A 16765-nucleotide genomic window follows, 5' to 3' on the forward strand; every position below is an offset into this window, starting at 1 on the left:
ACTGTTAAATACACTGTCTCTTTGTATATTCTTAGGCCCTTTAAACCACTGCGGTATTTTTCAATCTTACGAAAGCATGTGATACTAACAGTCGGCTGCAAGTGACTGGTGAATGTGGAATGTCGTTTCTACTACCTTCGGTAGATAACTGGTTATACCTGTTACAACTAAACAAATAACGAAAACGTCTACTAACTGGTTAGTTATCGTAATAGCTAAGTCTTTCAGGTGCAATATAATCTAGTGATCGCTATTGGATAATTATTTCTACATATTCTCGGCTTCCATGTTTTTTCGCATAGTGTTCCCTTTACAGGATTGAAGTCCAATTGCCGCCGGTTGGGAAAAGGGAGAGGGAAGGCGCGTCGCATACAGAAATCTACTATAAATAGGATCCGCAATAGGCACTAAACTGAGACCGCCAAAGAGATACTTCCCCTAGTAGTAGCGCCAGGTTTGTCGTAGGCCATTTTCCTAGGGACTCACATGCACCCGAGGCAGACTGAGGTTGATGAGCCTGTGCGGGTGAACTCCAGGGATGAAGACGAAACAGCCTCGCTAGGTCTATTTTGGTCGCCATTTAATACCTGATTGTCAAGTTGTCACAAAGGACCGACAAGTTTAGAGGCAAAAAGGATAGACACCTCGCCTGAAACGACCGGCCGGTCTGCCTCTGTCTCTCGCTTGGTCGCTTTAATCTGTGAGCACGAAGTTATCGCTAAATAATTTAAAAAAAAATGCCACGGCATCTTCTCCTAGTTGTTCTAACCTGCGGACCACACGTCTACTTTCGCCGCTACTAGTCACACAAACTCTATTGCCCTCTACGATTCTCAAGAATAAACTTACATTGTAACCTCCCAAGCAGGATAACTATCGCTTAAAACTTGTTCGCTATAGCTATTTGTTGGAACTGCTCTAAAAGAAGAGATTGCTACTTTCTTTCGGTTTTCCCAACGTTAAATTAATATTTATAAGTACGTCTATGCCTTATACTACTGAGAATAGCGTTATGCCTGTTTCTCGTTTGCTCCCTTGTGAGAGGCTACATCTATCGTGGCTACACAAAAGAAGAACTAGATAAGCATTTACATAAAGAGAATAGAGCCACATAAAGTATTAATCTTAGCACATCTCGTGAGGTTCAAACTATGGCAAAGAATTATGTAGCGATTAACTAGCTTTGTATCCTAAGATTGCAGCACACAGAGAGGCAAAACTCATTAGGTCTTAGATAAGCAGGGGTTAAGGAGGTCTTGTTAAAACCTAGACACATAATGTCCAATAAGAAGACAACCTAGCCGGCGCGGCCCTACTAGGCCTTAGTTTTTAATGTCTCCGAGTGGGATTTGTAGAGTTCTATGTGCCGATTCTCCGACCTGTTTATTATCGGACCTAATATTGCTCTGTTCCGGAGTGAAACCGCACTAGTTCGGCCATTCTTTGGCATCGTTTAGCAATTAATCACAACTTGTTAACCGTCGGTTATTACTCTCCACACAGCGCAACGCGCGTACGCGTAATATAGTAGTTAATAAGCCGTATTCCTAAAACGTCCTTAGGCAATCTCCCACAAGATTGCTTACCTGTTATTTGTCATGCAACCGCGCCTTTCCACCGCGCGGTCTAGAACAAAGGCTTACTTTAACATGGTTGGTATTCTAAGCTGCACGTTAAGCTTTCGACTGTAGAAACTATAAATTATAATAGCTCTGCCAGATTTACGCGCTTTAAGATAATTCTTGTGTCTATTTAAAAATCTAAAGTTACTACTCAAGTATTTTTGCGGCCTTTATTATTTTCTAAAGCAAAATGCAAGTGTTTAAGTTTATATTTAGTCTTACTCTAGTTGCCATAGCTACAGCTATGCCTGCGCCAGCGGCCTGTAATTCGCAAGCCTGCCACAACTGTCAGCAACGTTGTCTGTCAAATATTTCGCCTGTAGGTGCAGCCGGATGTACAGTCGCATGCCAGACTAGCGTGTGTAAAGGCTGCTAAGAGGTAGGTACTAACTCTATCCTTTCTTCCACTCTAAAACCTAACTGCTAACTTATACAATAGTACACAAGTATTCTTAACTTGGGATAACTCTGTTAATTTGAGGTTAGCAACTGGGCTATGTAGCGGTTATTGGGTGGGGCTGCGTGGCATGCGAGGGGTCTCTGTCTTCTTGTGTCTCGGGAGTCTTAGTATAACCCGATCTATCTGTGTGGAGGTTGTGTGGGGGATTGACGCTGCCTCTAGGGGGATCGGGGCTTAGGTAGTAACTAAACAGAAATGCTATAGCCGTTGTATGGAGTTCCCTTAGGGTTTAAGCTCGGCCGACTATTTGCAGGGTATAAAATATATTAATAACAAAAATAAAGACTCTAACGTGATTGCATAATAAGCTAGACACGCTACTGCTAAATAGAACTCTCTATTCTTAACTTCACATTTCTTAGCTAATAATTATAAAAACCTCAAATACAGAAAGTTAATAATCTTAGCTTGCTAAGCTATTTAGAATAACCTAAATCTAAGCGCTTAAGCCGCCTGTAAGATCTATAACGTGCCTTATAGCATACTAAGCTCTCGCTTAAAGGGAATTACTACACAACGTGATGCAGACAAGACAGGCGAAACAAAATTAAAACTCTACCCTTCCACATACGTTAATTAAATTTCTCTCGCCTAGGAACTGTAGACCTGCCTCTAGAATAACCTTATGCTCAAAAAACAACTAGGTCTGAACCGTCCAGACCGTAACTCCTGCTCTATCTAGAATGGTATCTGAAATATCTATAAGGTTTGGTAATCCGGTAGAACTTGTGTGGTTATTGCACGATAGCATACATTCTATGATTGGTGGACTGGGCAATGCCTATCTTTGCTCTGTCCGGGATTGGCTAACTGCTGCCTCTAGGTTTGTGGTGAGAACTACTGTGAAGAGTTCCATCTACAATGGAACTGGTTCACTAATACCAAAAAAGTGCTAGTTGTTGGTTATGGATACTTTATATGCATTGTGTGCAGATGGCAACGTTGTGAACGAGTCACTATTAGGATCTAATGTAACCTCTTAAAGGCTCCTATTTCTAAACCCATCCCAGTTTTGTTAAATAATTAGGCGGCATACACTCTCTTTTCCTACATACGGCATTATACGGCATGCTATAATATCTTTCTTTTTTTCAATTATTTATTCTCTTGCTTGCTTTATTTGGCTTAGTCCTTCTGGCATGCATTGCCTTGTGCTTGTCAGAGTAATCTAGCCGACCAAGGGTAATAGGTACATCTTAACTACTACCCTTCTGCCTTGGCTTTATGTCTTACCCTTCTATATAGGAGAGTAGATATCTGCAAGATAGTGGAAGTCTGTTTTGTTCTCTATTCTCTATCCTTGCAACTTGCTGTACTGACACCTATCTGACAGACGATTAAGGATGATATTATCTTAAGGTTCCTCCTTTAAAGGCGGAATCCGCTTCTTCACGTTCTTTCTATCTCTTCTCTTTCTTGCAGTTTCTCTTGTTAGTGCTAAGGAGTGTAGCTCGTTGAAGCCTTGTGCGACAGGCTGCTGTTCTAAATTTGGCTATTGCGGATGGGGAGACGAATTCTGCGGCTTAGGCTGCCTTAATAATTGCAATGCCAAGAAGGACTGTGACGCCAGTCGCCCCTGAAAATTTGGTTGCTGCTTGAAGTTTAGCTTTTGCGGACTTAGCGGTGACTTTTGTAGTCTGGAAAACTGCGTTGCTGGGTGCCAGACAAAATCACAATGCGACCCTGGCTGGGGTTTGGCGTACTTAAACTATAGCACTTGCCCATTGAATGTCTGCTGCTTAAAGCACGGCTTCTGTGGCACGACTGAAGAGTTTTGCGGCGAAGAAAAGGTCAAGCGGCTATTGTGTGATGCGAAGTCCTAGAAGGTTAACCGCGTTATTGGGTACTATGAGGCATGGGCTTAGAATAGAGCGTGCAATAGAATCCGTCCCGAAGATATTACCGCTAGTGTCTACACTCACATTAATTTTGCATTTGGCAGCGTAGATGCCTTGTCATTTTCTGTCGTACCAGGAGGGGCCAAGGATGTGAACCTCTGGCGCAGGATGACTGCTGTACGGTTTAACGACCTGGCAGTTAAGATATGGCTTGCTATTAGAGGCTGGACATTTAATGACGACGACTAGCCCACAAGGATGACGTTTTCTGATATTGCTGCGTTGGAGAGCAGACAAGCTTGATTTTTCGAATTCTTGATTGGTATTATGCAGACGTATTAATTTGATGGAGTGGACCTGGACTGGTATGAAATCCTATTTAGCAGTTGAGGAAGTATTACACGCTCTTGATTAGATCTAGCTGACGTTGAATGCTTACGACAGGGAGTATCCGAGAGCAGCAGATCGCAGCGGACTATGCCAACTTTCCCGTCTTTGTTAGCCGCTTGCGATCAGCTTTGAAAAATGCCAATCCAGAATATGGCATATCCATTACCATCCCAATTAGCTTCTGGTATTTGCAGCACTTTGATATCAAAAGTCTCTAGGAGAACGTTGATTGGTTTAATGTCATGTCATATGACCTCTATGGAAAGTGGGATCCTTCTACAGATTATGGAAAGGAGCACGGGGCGTTGTACGTACACAACATGCCTTATCACGAGATTCTGTCGGTTGGAATGCTAACAGAAACAGCCTTAATGCACATACCAATCTTACTGAGATCCGGGACATGCTCGACTTGCTGTGGCGTAACGACATTAATCCCCAGATGGTGACTCTAGGCTTTGCCTTCTACGGCCGCAGTGCAACAGCGGCAAGTCCCGGATGTGTGAACCCGGGTTGCCAGTTTGTATCAGCTGGTCTCTCTGGATTGTGCAGCAACGAAGCTGGAGTTCTCCTCAACACGGAAATTGACCAAATCATTAAGGAGAATTCCTTGACACCCAACTTTGACAAGGAGGCGGCAATAAAATGGATTTCCTGGGGTGGAAACCAATGGGTTTCCTACGACGACGCTGACACCTTTAAAATCAAGGCCGACTTTGCCAAGTCATTCTGCCTCGGCGGTGTGATGGTCTGGGCAGTTAGCCACGACACGGTGGATGGGAAGTATGCCACAGGGTTGGCCGATGCTGTCAACCGGGCTCCTTTTAAGCTTCCTGGAAGCGCATACATAACTGTGGCAACAGCCATGACAATGAGCGATCAGGATAACTACTGCCGCTGGACGAACTGCAACGAAGACTGTCCAAACGGTTTCGGTGATATAATTCGGGCAGATAGCAGCGCCTTCGACCCGGATAATACCTACATGGTCTCTGATTCTGGGTGTATCAAAGGGACTTGTAAATGGTGCTGTCCCAAAAAGTTGAACTGGCCCTTGTGCCGCTGGCGAGGTTTTAAGAACAACAGCGCATGCGAGCCGGGATGTTAAGAAGGTGAGGCCGAAGTGCGAACGAATTCCAGAGGGTGCACTCGTTTGGGATATGTTACTGCCTGTTGCACTAATGTGGAAACGACGGCCCCTTACGCAGAGTGTAAGTGGATTGGTATAGCTCCCAAATGCTCTGAAGATAAGTACGCTGGACCCGACACTTATCCATCTGACTATCTAACATTCGTTATTACAGCCACTCATGGATCTGGCGGTATGCCTGCCTGTGACTAGGGGTATTGAAGCCTATGCTGTAAAGGCAAAGAACCGCCCAAGGCATTCCAGAGGTGTAAGTGGCAGTCTAAGTTCAAAAAGCCCATAACTGAGATCATGTGTGACGATAGTTGTCCCGCGGGACAGATTTAAATTGCACGGAGTGCCGGAAACAGTAAGCATGGTAATAAGTGCTGGTTAACGCACCACGGCTACTGTTGTGCCGGTGGCTTTTCAGACGATGAACCAAACTCGGACAAGAAGAGAGGCACCGGCATCTCTAAAGCCCAGCTCGAGGAACTCGAATATTACCTTGAGTCCTACAGTAAGAACCCGACCTGCCCAGCCGGCATTAGTTTGCTGACGAGAAGGGCCCTTATAAGACGTGGTAGCATGGGATATGAGAATTTCCTTACACTCACAGTTCTGTTATCGGCAGCTCTGAGTCCCCTAACTATCCGCACCGACATGCGAAATCTGGTAGCAAATTACTTTGGATTTTCGCGCGGCATTGCCACGGTGGACAAGTTGCACACTTGGCGGGTTTGACAAGAGGACGGTGTCCAGTTCTTTTCCTCTTTCTTATGCAATCCTATGGATGTCACTGCCGCAATGCGGGCTCGCTACAATGCACAAACCCAATTATGTAGGGTTTGAGGAAGTTCATTAGTCAAACGAGAGCGGCTGGCGTTAAAGTCAAAGCATCCTACTGCCCTTGACATCAACAGTAAAGGCATTATTGCGGAACCTTTTAATGTATTTGATGAAAGAACATTTGGATCTGGCGGTAATGGTCGGCCACTTGTACAAACAGCCCTGGAAGGTGCGGTCAACGGTGACCTATCACTACATTATGCAAGATGGCTTTGGCTGAGAGGCATTAGAAGCTTGCGCTACTTTGCACTGGAAGTTGCCTACTGGATTGGGCCACAAGTTGGCACTGCGCCATCAGAGACAATACGTAATAGATATACAACTCCGGGAAGAAGCGATGAACGGTGGATTGTCTTCCACATCCACTTCAAATCCGACGCTCCTAATGATATCGACGCGGCACGCAATCAAAGACTGAATAACGGGTTGACCCGGCAGCGTATGTTTGACCGAATCCCCGGCACATCAAACTCCTGGGGCTTTTATTCTGGAGCCACCTACGTCCGTATCTATCACGGATCGACGATTCAAGGATTCTCGAATGCAGACCCCCGTGTCCGCTACAGCGACAACGCCGGCGTCAACCAACGTTTTGGAGTTCACGATTGTGACAGAAGCGAAGAGCGATGGTACATTGGCCAGCCAGCACCTCCGGGAGCAAATGCGTATGCCCTAGCACTCGCGGCCTGGGGACAACATCTCGTACAACGGCAAATCGCGAACATGGCCTCGTTTACCTATATATTTCCAGATACTCTCGGAGCCGCAAACACACAAAACAATCAGATGCCTCATCGACAACCTAGGGCTGTAGGTGATGCTTTGTATGAGAATTTTGGTCCCGATGGGTTACTCATGTTTCGATTTGAGGATATTCGCCCTCTTCCCCCTGTACATCCAACCCATCCTGCCCAAGAGGATCTTCTTGATGACCCTTACATCCCTTAGTCCAGAATATACCATGTAGCTGCCTGATATTCGAGGACATCCTGTGTCTACAATATATATATATATTCCTTGTTATACCTTTCCCGAGTGACGTGCTGCGCTAGATATTGGCACTGAAAGCTGCCGGGGGTATCCAAGTAACCACTGAATGCTTTGGACTTGATCCGTAATAGAGGCCCTTGCCAAACTGGTCGCTTCCAAAGCCTGAGACGATTTTGAGTTGATAATCTTTCCCAAGTTTCTTGAACAAACGAGCTAGCTACATCACTCTACTTATGGTGGAATGGACTGCAACTGCTTCCCCAAGTGGGTGCCCAGGTGCTAAAATGTTAACTTGTTTGTTATCCTGTCCCAGTGGCTGTCCCTGTCTTTTCAGTATGAAACCCTCAACCTGTCATGTGACTCATCGTCCGTTTAACATGAGGGCAGAGAGGGGACACAGAGTCCAAATTGCCTTGAGCCCATGTTTCCCTTCATCTGTGACCTTAATCCTCCACCTACACAGGTCTTCAATGCCGCAAAATCCGGCCCCTTTGAATCGAACAGGCAGCTTTCAGCTACTCCCAACTTACAATCTTCTCCGTCTCTTGCTTGAATCTATCATCTAGACTTATTAGCAGCTGCTATGCATGACAGAACTCCCAACGCGTCTGAATGGGCTGTGCTAAACACTTCAGGACAACACCACCAGCAGCAAGATCGACCGCCGCCCGCAATCGTCGTTCACCTCAGCACGCCGTCTGGGGCGCTTGTCCAAGCAATATTCGACCAGGACCTCCAAGCAGTGAATAAGGTTCTCGACTCTAAGCCGGATCTGGCAAACAACCTCGTGTCACATCGAGGCCCTCTGTACAAGAAATGGCTGCAAGATCAAAATGCCGGGATGGGTTGTTGTCGGACCCCACGCGATTTGTTTTATGGAACACCGCCCAGACTGGTCGAGCCGGCTGTTGTTTTTGCCGCGACAGCACACAGCTGGAAGGATGCGTCATGTGTCCCACGCGATATCCCAGCAGAGAGTGTTACGATTGTTAGGACTCTCATCGAGAGGGGAGCAACTCTTTCATGTTCCCTAGGCCCACATGACCCAGTCATTATTGACATGGTGCATCAATTTGTTTGGCCTCAACAGGCTATCTGGACAGCTTGTTCAAGGCAGGACAGTCCTGAAATCTTAGAGCTTCTTGTTCGTGCTGGAGCTGATCCACTTGGATCAGCGATAAACACGACGGAGTTACGCGAGATGGCCATCGAAGCTGCGACTATGAACGATGGAGGTGGCTCTGTGGCATTCCTCTTAGACTGTGCCATAGCGGCCCAAGATAAGATTGGCGACTATATAGATATGTTACAGCTGGCAGCATCCATGGCAAATGAACGCGTCGTTGATGTATTTTTGCAAAAAGGCGCTGTGGAGTTAATCAACAAGCGACTTTCTCCCGTGCATGAGCATTACAATCCATTTGACTCAATTGAGAGACCAAGACACCTTTCTCCGAAGCTTGGATGTACAGTCCTCATGCAAGTTGTGCTTTGCGAAGCATTTGGTTACTCTGGCTATAAAGGTTCTGGCCTTGTTCGCGCATGGGCACTGCCCAATAATTTGAGGCACAGAGAAAGCCTCGTCCACAGCTTGCTCGATGCTGGAGCTGACGCCACTGTAAGGCGCATTGAAGACAATGCTACTTTGGTTCATGGTGTATGTAGATGGGCCGGACCAAACATTATTCGTCGAATAATTTCCACATCTGGCTGTGATATCGACGAGACATATCACCACAAGCCATCACCATCTAGTAACAGGCATTTCGATGTAGCGCCTCCCGAATTCACTTGCGGCGGTGATGGCGTTGGATATTTGCACATAGCTGCCAGGTATTTCAACCTTTTAGGTGCGCAAGAACTGATTGAAAGCGGACTACAGCCAAGGGAAGATGCATCTGGGAGAACGGCACTTCACTGGGTTGCTCTGTCCGATGAAGAATACTCCAACTTTAGGGAAGAGCAAAGGGCGAAACAGCGTGGTTATACGTCTGATCCGGGATTGGATTGTAACCCTGCCCTACAAATGTCTAAATACCTGGTTGAAACTGGAGTCGCTATTGATGCGCAAGATTGCTGTGGCAGAACAGCACTTCATTACACATGCAGATTCAAAAACGTCGGCCTTATCATCCAACTCCTATCTTTGAATGCAAATTGCGGTGTGAAAGACAACGAAGGTAACACTGCGTTGCACGCATTAGCCCAGAAGGGATTTGCCAGGGATGTTATACACGCAGATGACGAGAATATTCTCGTGGTTTCAGAGTTAGTGCTAGCTTTCACCCGGAACCAAAGCTTCAAACCTAACGAGAAGAACGTCAATGGTGAGACAGCACTTATTATTGCTTGTAAAATGGCTTCCATTACCACGGTAGAGGTTCTGCTCTCTATTGGTTGTAACCCTAATATTTCGGACGAGGACCTGTGCACGCCATTGCATCACATACTATTGTCACCGGACCATTTGCATCCCGACGACACCGCAGAATCTGAACAATGGGAAAGAGAAGATATGAGAATCGATAAATTGAAAAAACTTCTGCTTGTGGCCGGAGCAAATGAGAGACTGGTAAATAACAAGGGTCAAACCTTTGCGGATATGAGGGCTGCTGAGGCGATGGCTATTGCCGCAGCTAGAGAGCGGGGCAAAGAGCATATTGAGAGATTGAAACGAGCTCGTGAGGAGGAGGAAAGAGGGCGTCGGAGCCGTGGCCATAGATTTGGTCTTGGATCTAGTGGTCGTGGCCGTGTACCTGCGTCTATCTTGGACCCCGAGGACCCAATACCTGTTTCTGGAGCTGGTCATGGGAGAGGCAACGGTCGTTGAAGTTTAGTTAAGGAGTGTGAAACTTAATTTATACACAATATTGAGTCGAATTGGCATTCGAGCTACTGGCTGGCGATGCTATGCTCCATTTACACTTCAGGGTCTCCTGGCAAATCTCGGCTGACCCGATTGCGCTGCTACTCCTTTCCTTTCGGGCCGATGTGAACGCATGAAAGCATGATTTACCCAATGGAATAGTTAACGGCTCCGATTCTAAGCTTTAGTTAGTTCCTAACCCGAAGGTACTTTAACGCCAACGCTATCCAAATCGTTGTGTGCCGCTTCAAAACTGACTCATCAGACTCCAAATATCACCACCAAATTCGAACCACCAGAAACTCAATTACGCGGGGACTTGGTCAAAGAACGGAGCAGGGACCCAGGCAAAAGATGTAGTTTGGAAAAATGCTACTGGTCCCACGACGATCCAGCAGCGACAGTTTGTTGGCAATGAATTACAAGTAAGCGAAAAGGGCGCCTATAGAGGCTCCTACGTTAGCAAAGACAGGGCAAGGTTTCTGGTAAGACTTAAACCAGCTGTAGTACCAAGGGTAAGGTTATTAAAACTTATCTCCATCTTTACTTTGACACACTAAAGCACTTTAAAGGGAAAATGGTTTGAAAACAAAAACGATAAATCATATATCTAAATAGGCATGGACCATCGTCGCGGAGCAGCTGGTCAGCTTCCCACCCAGGATAGATACTGAAGAACGGAGTCGGGTCTAGTATACCAGATCAAAAGTTCACAAAACCAACTCAAACTGCCCTCCTGCTGCAACGGAAAACAGTGTCTATCTCAAAGCATGAGGAACAAGACAGAGTCACGCGAGGCAGGTCTGACGGCAAAACGGCGGTGTGCTTGGAATCCTGGGAGGCGCTCTTATCAAGGCGCAAATAATAGAATCGAGGCTCGGTAATGGATCGGGCCAATCACAAGGAAAATAGAAGATGTGATACTCGCGATCTGAGAAGAGCCTCACGCCCGTCTTAGTAGCTACTCCGTCCGTACATCCATACTCACATTATTGGTTGATAACTTGTTTTCTTTTACTGGTCGCGTGGCACTGCATACCGCAGGTAGAGAGAATGCATCGTCCTCGCCACAAACTGGGTGCCATTCATCGGCATAACGTCAGCCTTCCTAATGCATAACGTAATCCACAATGATTAACTCGCAGACACGCTGGGTGTGGTAGATACTGTGCCTCCGATCATCAAAGCCTCCGTCCGCTGCTAGCAGAATTTATAAGGATCCGCGATGTTGATGCTGTTTACTAGTCCATGGATTACACCTAGCTGCTGAAGCTGCGGAAACAAGATTATGCACAATGGCCTCAAACGAAGAGATTCAGCCACTGCCAAGATTTGCGGCGACGCCAGATTCGATTGCGGAAGATGCAGAGAGACTCGTTCAGCGTTCACGACATTTCCACGATGATTTGGTTCAGACCGTCACTCCGTCGACGGCTACCTTTGCCAATGTTATACTCCCTCTTATCAACATGGAAAACGAATTCGCCCTTCAGTCCAATATCCTCTGCTTCTATCGACATGTTTCTGAAGACGCTGAGATCCGTGCGGCATCAAGCAAAGTCCAGACATTATTTAATGCCTTTCTCACCGAGTTGTTGATGCGTGAGGACATCTTTACCCTGGTCCGTACAGTGCACAACCAGAGCAAGGATCTTGACCAGGAGTTCGCGTCACTATTGACGTTTGTATACAACAGGCACATCCAGACGGGGGTCGGGTTACTTGGCGAGGGTCAGAAGCAACGCTTTCAGGCCATACAAGCAAGGCTTAGCCAAATAAAAACAACCTTTCGAGAGAATCTCGTTAGCGATAAGACTACTATCAGTTTTACCTTGGCCGAGCTGGAAGGCGTTCCCGATAGGATCCTAGCAAAATTGGAAAAAAAGGGCGCACCACAGGACCAGTACGAGGTCATGCTTTCTAATCCTAGCCACACGGAGATTCTTTCATACGCAACGAGGAGCGAGACGAGAAAACGTATGTTTATTGCCAGCCAGAATAGATGTAGTGACAATGGGCCTCTTCTCAAGGAAGCTGTCATTCTCCGACACGAATCCGCTTGTCTGCTTGGATTCCCAAACCACGCTGCTCGTCAACTTCAGGGGACGATGGCCGAAACTCCAAACACGGTGAACGATTTTCTGGAGGATTTACGCATCAAGATCACACCAACTGGGCTAGATTCATTAAAGGTGTTCAAAGATTCGAAGAGGGACCATCTCAGTAATCAGGGTGAGGCAGACCAGCATAACGACCGATTTTTTCTTTGGGATTACCAGTTCTACCACCGCCTGATACTCGAGCAGGAAATTTCGCTCGACAGGCAGAAATTGAGGGAATATTTCCCAGTACAAACAACCATCGCTAACATGATGAGTATATTTGCCCATCTGTTTGGATTGGAGTTTACAGAACTGCAGACAGGCGAGAAGACCCCGCACATGCTCTGGCACGAAGATGTCCAAGTCTTTCGAGTTCATGAAAGCCGGGAGCGTGGTCGCGAGTTCCTCGGACATTTATATATTGACCTTTTTCACCGACCAGGCAAATATGCACAAGCATCGTGCTTCAACCTCCAGCCAGTAAGAGCATCCTCATCAAGCCCAAATAATCCCATCTCATGACCATCTCTAGGGGTTTACTCGGCAGGATGGGTCACGTTCATTTCCGGCAGTGGCATTTCTCTGTGATATCCCTAAACCAACCTCGACAAAACCAAGTCTCCTGTGGCATTTTGAAGTGGTACTTATGTTCCATGAGCTTGGCCATAGCATGCATGATATTGTGTGTAAGACCCAATATTCCCGCTTCCACGGGCCGGATGGCGTCCCTGTTGACTTTGGTGAACTACCAAGCCAACTGCTTGAACAGTGGTGTTGGATGCCATCGCAGCTCAAAGCCCTCAGTTGCCACTACTCGTATGTAGACTCTGGCATGCTTGAGCTCTGGAAGACGGAGAATGAAGCTGCTGGTGTTACCCAGCCGGATATACATATGCCAGATGAGATGATACAGTCTCTTCTTCAAGCTAGACGCCTTACTTTTGGGCCGTTGTTCTACCTAGACCAGCTGCAGCGAAGCATGTTTGACATGGCCATCCATCAGCCATCCAACATGAAAGAAGCCGAATCACTTGATCCAGCTGCCGTGTGGAACAGGCTCCACAGGGAAATTAGACTCATTGATGGCCCTGAAGCGCTTGGTCAGGGATACACCTGGGGACACGGCTACGCTACCTTCTCCCATTTAATGCAGGATGATTATTCTGCTGGGTACTATGCCTGTCTATTGTGGGTTCATCTAAAACCCACTCATACAAGCTACGGAAATACTGACATTGTTGATTCCCAGTTCACAGGTGTTCGCGGCAGATCTGTTCTTCACAGGGTTCAAAGATGACCTCACAAATAGCGAGCAAGGACAAAGATATCGTCAGGTCATTCTTGAAAAGGGTGGATGCCAAAACCACATGCAAGCTCTTGGTGAATTCTTGGGTCGAGCGCCGTCAGCAAAACCGTTTGAGAGTCTTCTCGGGATTTGAGTGGAACGAAAAATGGGTTACTTGATGTCTTAGGTGATTCGTGATGACCACGCAACCGATGCTGATAAGCATATGAAACCAGGTAGATAATATGAAGCGCTTGGTCTTTCTTGAGACCTTGATATCAAGACCACAGACAAGCCATCCTAGGCCGCTGAGCCAATGGAGTGTTGACACTATTCTCGATACCCAGGGGGTAAAACGCCCATGGTTCGATACATGAGAGAGGCTAGGCGGAGCAATGGCCGGAGGAGTGCAAGCATCTTACATACTGCTAGCCCTGGTGGCGTAATTATGGTCCAACGTTCATCCGCCGGCGGATGACGCAAAACGCCCAGGACATACCGCCGGCGTATCTCCCAAGTCTTTGATTGTATCTTACATAAGAACTGTTCCAGTGTCGTAAGACTGAAAGTACATGACAGCCTTCAATGAAGCAAGACTGGCAATCGCCGAATGACTATTGCGATGTGCGAGTTATGACAGAACAGGCTGCGACTACTGTCAGGGGTAGGCTACAGCTATGTGTCGTGAGATTCCGGGAGCAAAAGATCTTTGTTCATCAGCCATATCATGCAATGGTCAACCGGAATACCAGCTTCATCATCATCATTACATTTCCAGCTGTCATTATCCGCCTACTAGTTATGACGAGAGAAGTCGAAAGTACGTGAAGAAAACTGTCAGGTACAAGGAATTCCTAGGGGCATCTCGTGGTCAACACGTAATTCATCCCCCAAATTACTAAAGTCACGAGCAAGCAAGTCACACTCCTGATTCTGTGGCTATATATCGAAAGCTACCAGCCCGCAGAGCTTAACAGTATACATCTCTACCACAAACCTCAAAGACTGTACTCCGTCCAAGAAACTTGACACCTTCACAACATTTTCAACATGCAGTTTTCCTCTATCTTTCTTGTAGCCCTTGCTACTTTCGCCTCATCGGCTCCAACCGCTGCTACGGACATAATCGGTAAGAGAGTCTATTGCACCGGGAAGTGGATGTCTATGTTAACCGAGCCAAGGTCGTGATCCGGCGCCACAGCGTAACGCCCAGGGTTATGGGGGCTACTACATCAGTACGTACCTGATACCGACAAAAGCCTCAGACGCAGCTAACAGACGAAATTACAGAAGAACGGAACGAGAGTGAGGAAGAACCCGCGGAAGAATTACGAAATCGCAAGTTTTGACAAGTAATAGAACGTGATCCGGCGCCACAGCGCAATGCCCAGGGCTACGGCGGCTATTATATCAGTATGTTCCGATAGCGACGAGCAGAGACAGAAGCTAATGGGATAAACAGAGGAAAGAGGAGATGTCGAAGAGAAGGTCTCGCTGTACTAGAGCAAGTCCGATGCTGGCTGCATGATCTGATGGAAATCTTGTCATTTCGGCCTTCGGTTTGTCGATTCGTGCACGGGTTCAGGCCAGCTCTGAGCCAGCCGGTCATGGTGACAGGTTGCTTCAGCTCGCAGTTTATAGTTCATAATTTCACCTAGTTTACGTGGTTTATGTCAAGGATTATATGTAAGCGCTGATGAGCTCATGTGCTTCGTATCACAATTGATGTGATAATTTTTGACAAAATTGGTTACAAGAGGAGTCCAATTACGTGATAAGTGCTCAAGTAGCGTGTTCTAAGGTTCATTAACACTTGTCACACTGTAAAAGTCCGCCAATGTAACCCCCACCACACTCAACTCCCCTTGCAACAAGCCAGAAGTTCCTGGATCCAGACAGGCTTCCCCTTCACTTATGACATGTCCTGCACAACATAAGCAAAGTACCTAATAGCCTCCTAGCTCCGCATGTCTCACTATTAAGCTCCTAAAAGAGAAGTGAAAGAAAAAAGCAACCGGCAGTTCGATCCACAGCCTAAATACGTTGTCACATCCAGAGAAGCTTGCCCTCCAGGGTTTCTGCAAGGTTTCTCACTAAGGCGAAATGAACCTCTCTTTGCCACATAATTAAATTTTATACAGAATGAAGCAGGCAGCGTGTGTCATTTTGGCTATTGCACCCTTTTTTTTCATGCGATGCTCAAACACCCCTAGTCCTCCACAGAGTCCACACCCATCCCATGGCCGCGTGGAGATGTTGTCTCAAGTTGACATCCCAAGTTGGGTATAACTTGACACATGCAGCTGGGGTGAAAAGAATTCACCTCGCCAAGAAGTCCCTCACATCACATGGTGGTCCACTATACGTGGTAATATGTTAGTGTGTACATGGAAGTCTGAAGGCTTATGGCGACAGGCCACAGATGACGAGGCCAAGACAATACAGGCAGACTCTGTCAGGATGAAATCCCCATCCCAGCGACTTACTGGATGATCCGAGCTTGGCTTTAATCTGTTGGAAACTTCTCCGCATTTTCTTATTGGTCAGTCCATCTGAGATGTTGAGTGACGGTTTCAAACGGGTCTTGCCGGGCACTTTGGTCATTGGCATCAAAGAACTTTCACGACATCCGGCAAACAAGACAAGTTTTCACAAATCTCTCTGAATTACGGATTTTAGAGTATTCGTTAGCTCTTACATCTAATTATATCTCTCGGATAATACACGGTGGCTTTTCCAAACTCCCCGTCTGCAAGGCTAACATCTAAAACGGCGCCACCCGACGCCACAGGAGCTACACTTAAGCTTATCGTACGATTCTTCACATCTTGTGGACGCCACGCCTAAAGCGAGTTGCCTGTTTACTGTATGAACGATGAATTCGCAACAAGTTCCGGTTCTTCTCCCAGCGTTCAACCCGAATAGTGTAACCCATTAGAGTCGTCTAGCTGGAACGCCCTACGTTGACAATTAATTGCCTCTCTGCAACAGACACGAAAATATTTAACCCCAAGTAGTTATCAATCTTCCCTAACATTGGGACTTGATATTCTGACATTCCCTTTGCACATGTTTATGTCGGCGCAAAAGCCGGCCGATGACCAGCCGTGAAACTCAACCACCCAACACGCGTTGTGCTCCCAAGTTTCGACGAAGCGCCACCAAACAGTACACACTGGTAATGGTCAGATCCCGGGAGTTTACCAACCGCCGCCATGTTATTGCAAGGAGTCCGTT

The 16765-nt window shown here is 46.7% G+C and overlaps 4 protein-coding genes across 4 annotated transcripts; all 4 read left to right on the forward strand.

Annotated features, from left to right (window-relative positions):
- Positions 1 to 4552: 4552 nt before the first annotated feature.
- On the forward strand, positions 4553 to 7233 carry VFPPC_09614 (class V chitinase; the record flags this gene model as incomplete). Its single annotated transcript, XM_018288122.1, has 5 exons — positions 4553 to 4617; positions 4677 to 5329; positions 5397 to 5521; positions 5615 to 5707; positions 6334 to 7233. The coding sequence occupies 5 exons, from the start codon at positions 4553 to 4555 to the stop codon at positions 7231 to 7233; spliced, it is 1836 nt and encodes a 611-aa protein (XP_018139539.1).
- Positions 7234 to 7858: 625 nt separating this feature from the next.
- VFPPC_09613 (ankyrin repeat protein) lies at positions 7859 to 10105 on the forward strand (the record flags this gene model as incomplete). The annotated part of the gene is made up of 1 exon (XM_018288121.1): positions 7859 to 10105. One exon carries the CDS (start codon positions 7859 to 7861, stop codon positions 10103 to 10105), a length of 2247 nt encoding a protein of 748 aa, XP_018139538.1.
- A 1331-nt stretch (positions 10106 to 11436) lies between these two features.
- On the forward strand, positions 11437 to 13682 carry VFPPC_14634 (metallopeptidase MepB; the record flags this gene model as incomplete). The annotated part of the gene is made up of 3 exons (XM_018292402.1): positions 11437 to 12723; positions 12776 to 13431; positions 13493 to 13682. The coding sequence occupies 3 exons, from the start codon at positions 11437 to 11439 to the stop codon at positions 13680 to 13682; spliced, it is 2133 nt and encodes a 710-aa protein (XP_018139537.1).
- Positions 13683 to 14578: 896 nt separating this feature from the next.
- VFPPC_16563 (hypothetical protein) lies at positions 14579 to 15031 on the forward strand (the record flags this gene model as incomplete). Its single annotated transcript, XM_018294316.1, has 5 exons — positions 14579 to 14657; positions 14710 to 14763; positions 14819 to 14833; positions 14888 to 14941; positions 14991 to 15031. The coding sequence occupies 5 exons, from the start codon at positions 14579 to 14581 to the stop codon at positions 15029 to 15031; spliced, it is 243 nt and encodes an 80-aa protein (XP_018139536.1).
- Positions 15032 to 16765: the final 1734 nt, after the last annotated feature.

Source organism: Pochonia chlamydosporia, chromosome 7 (assembly GCF_001653235.2).
Source record: "Pochonia chlamydosporia 170 chromosome 7, whole genome shotgun sequence".
Classification (NCBI taxonomy): Eukaryota; Fungi; Ascomycota; class Sordariomycetes; order Hypocreales; family Clavicipitaceae; genus Pochonia; species Pochonia chlamydosporia.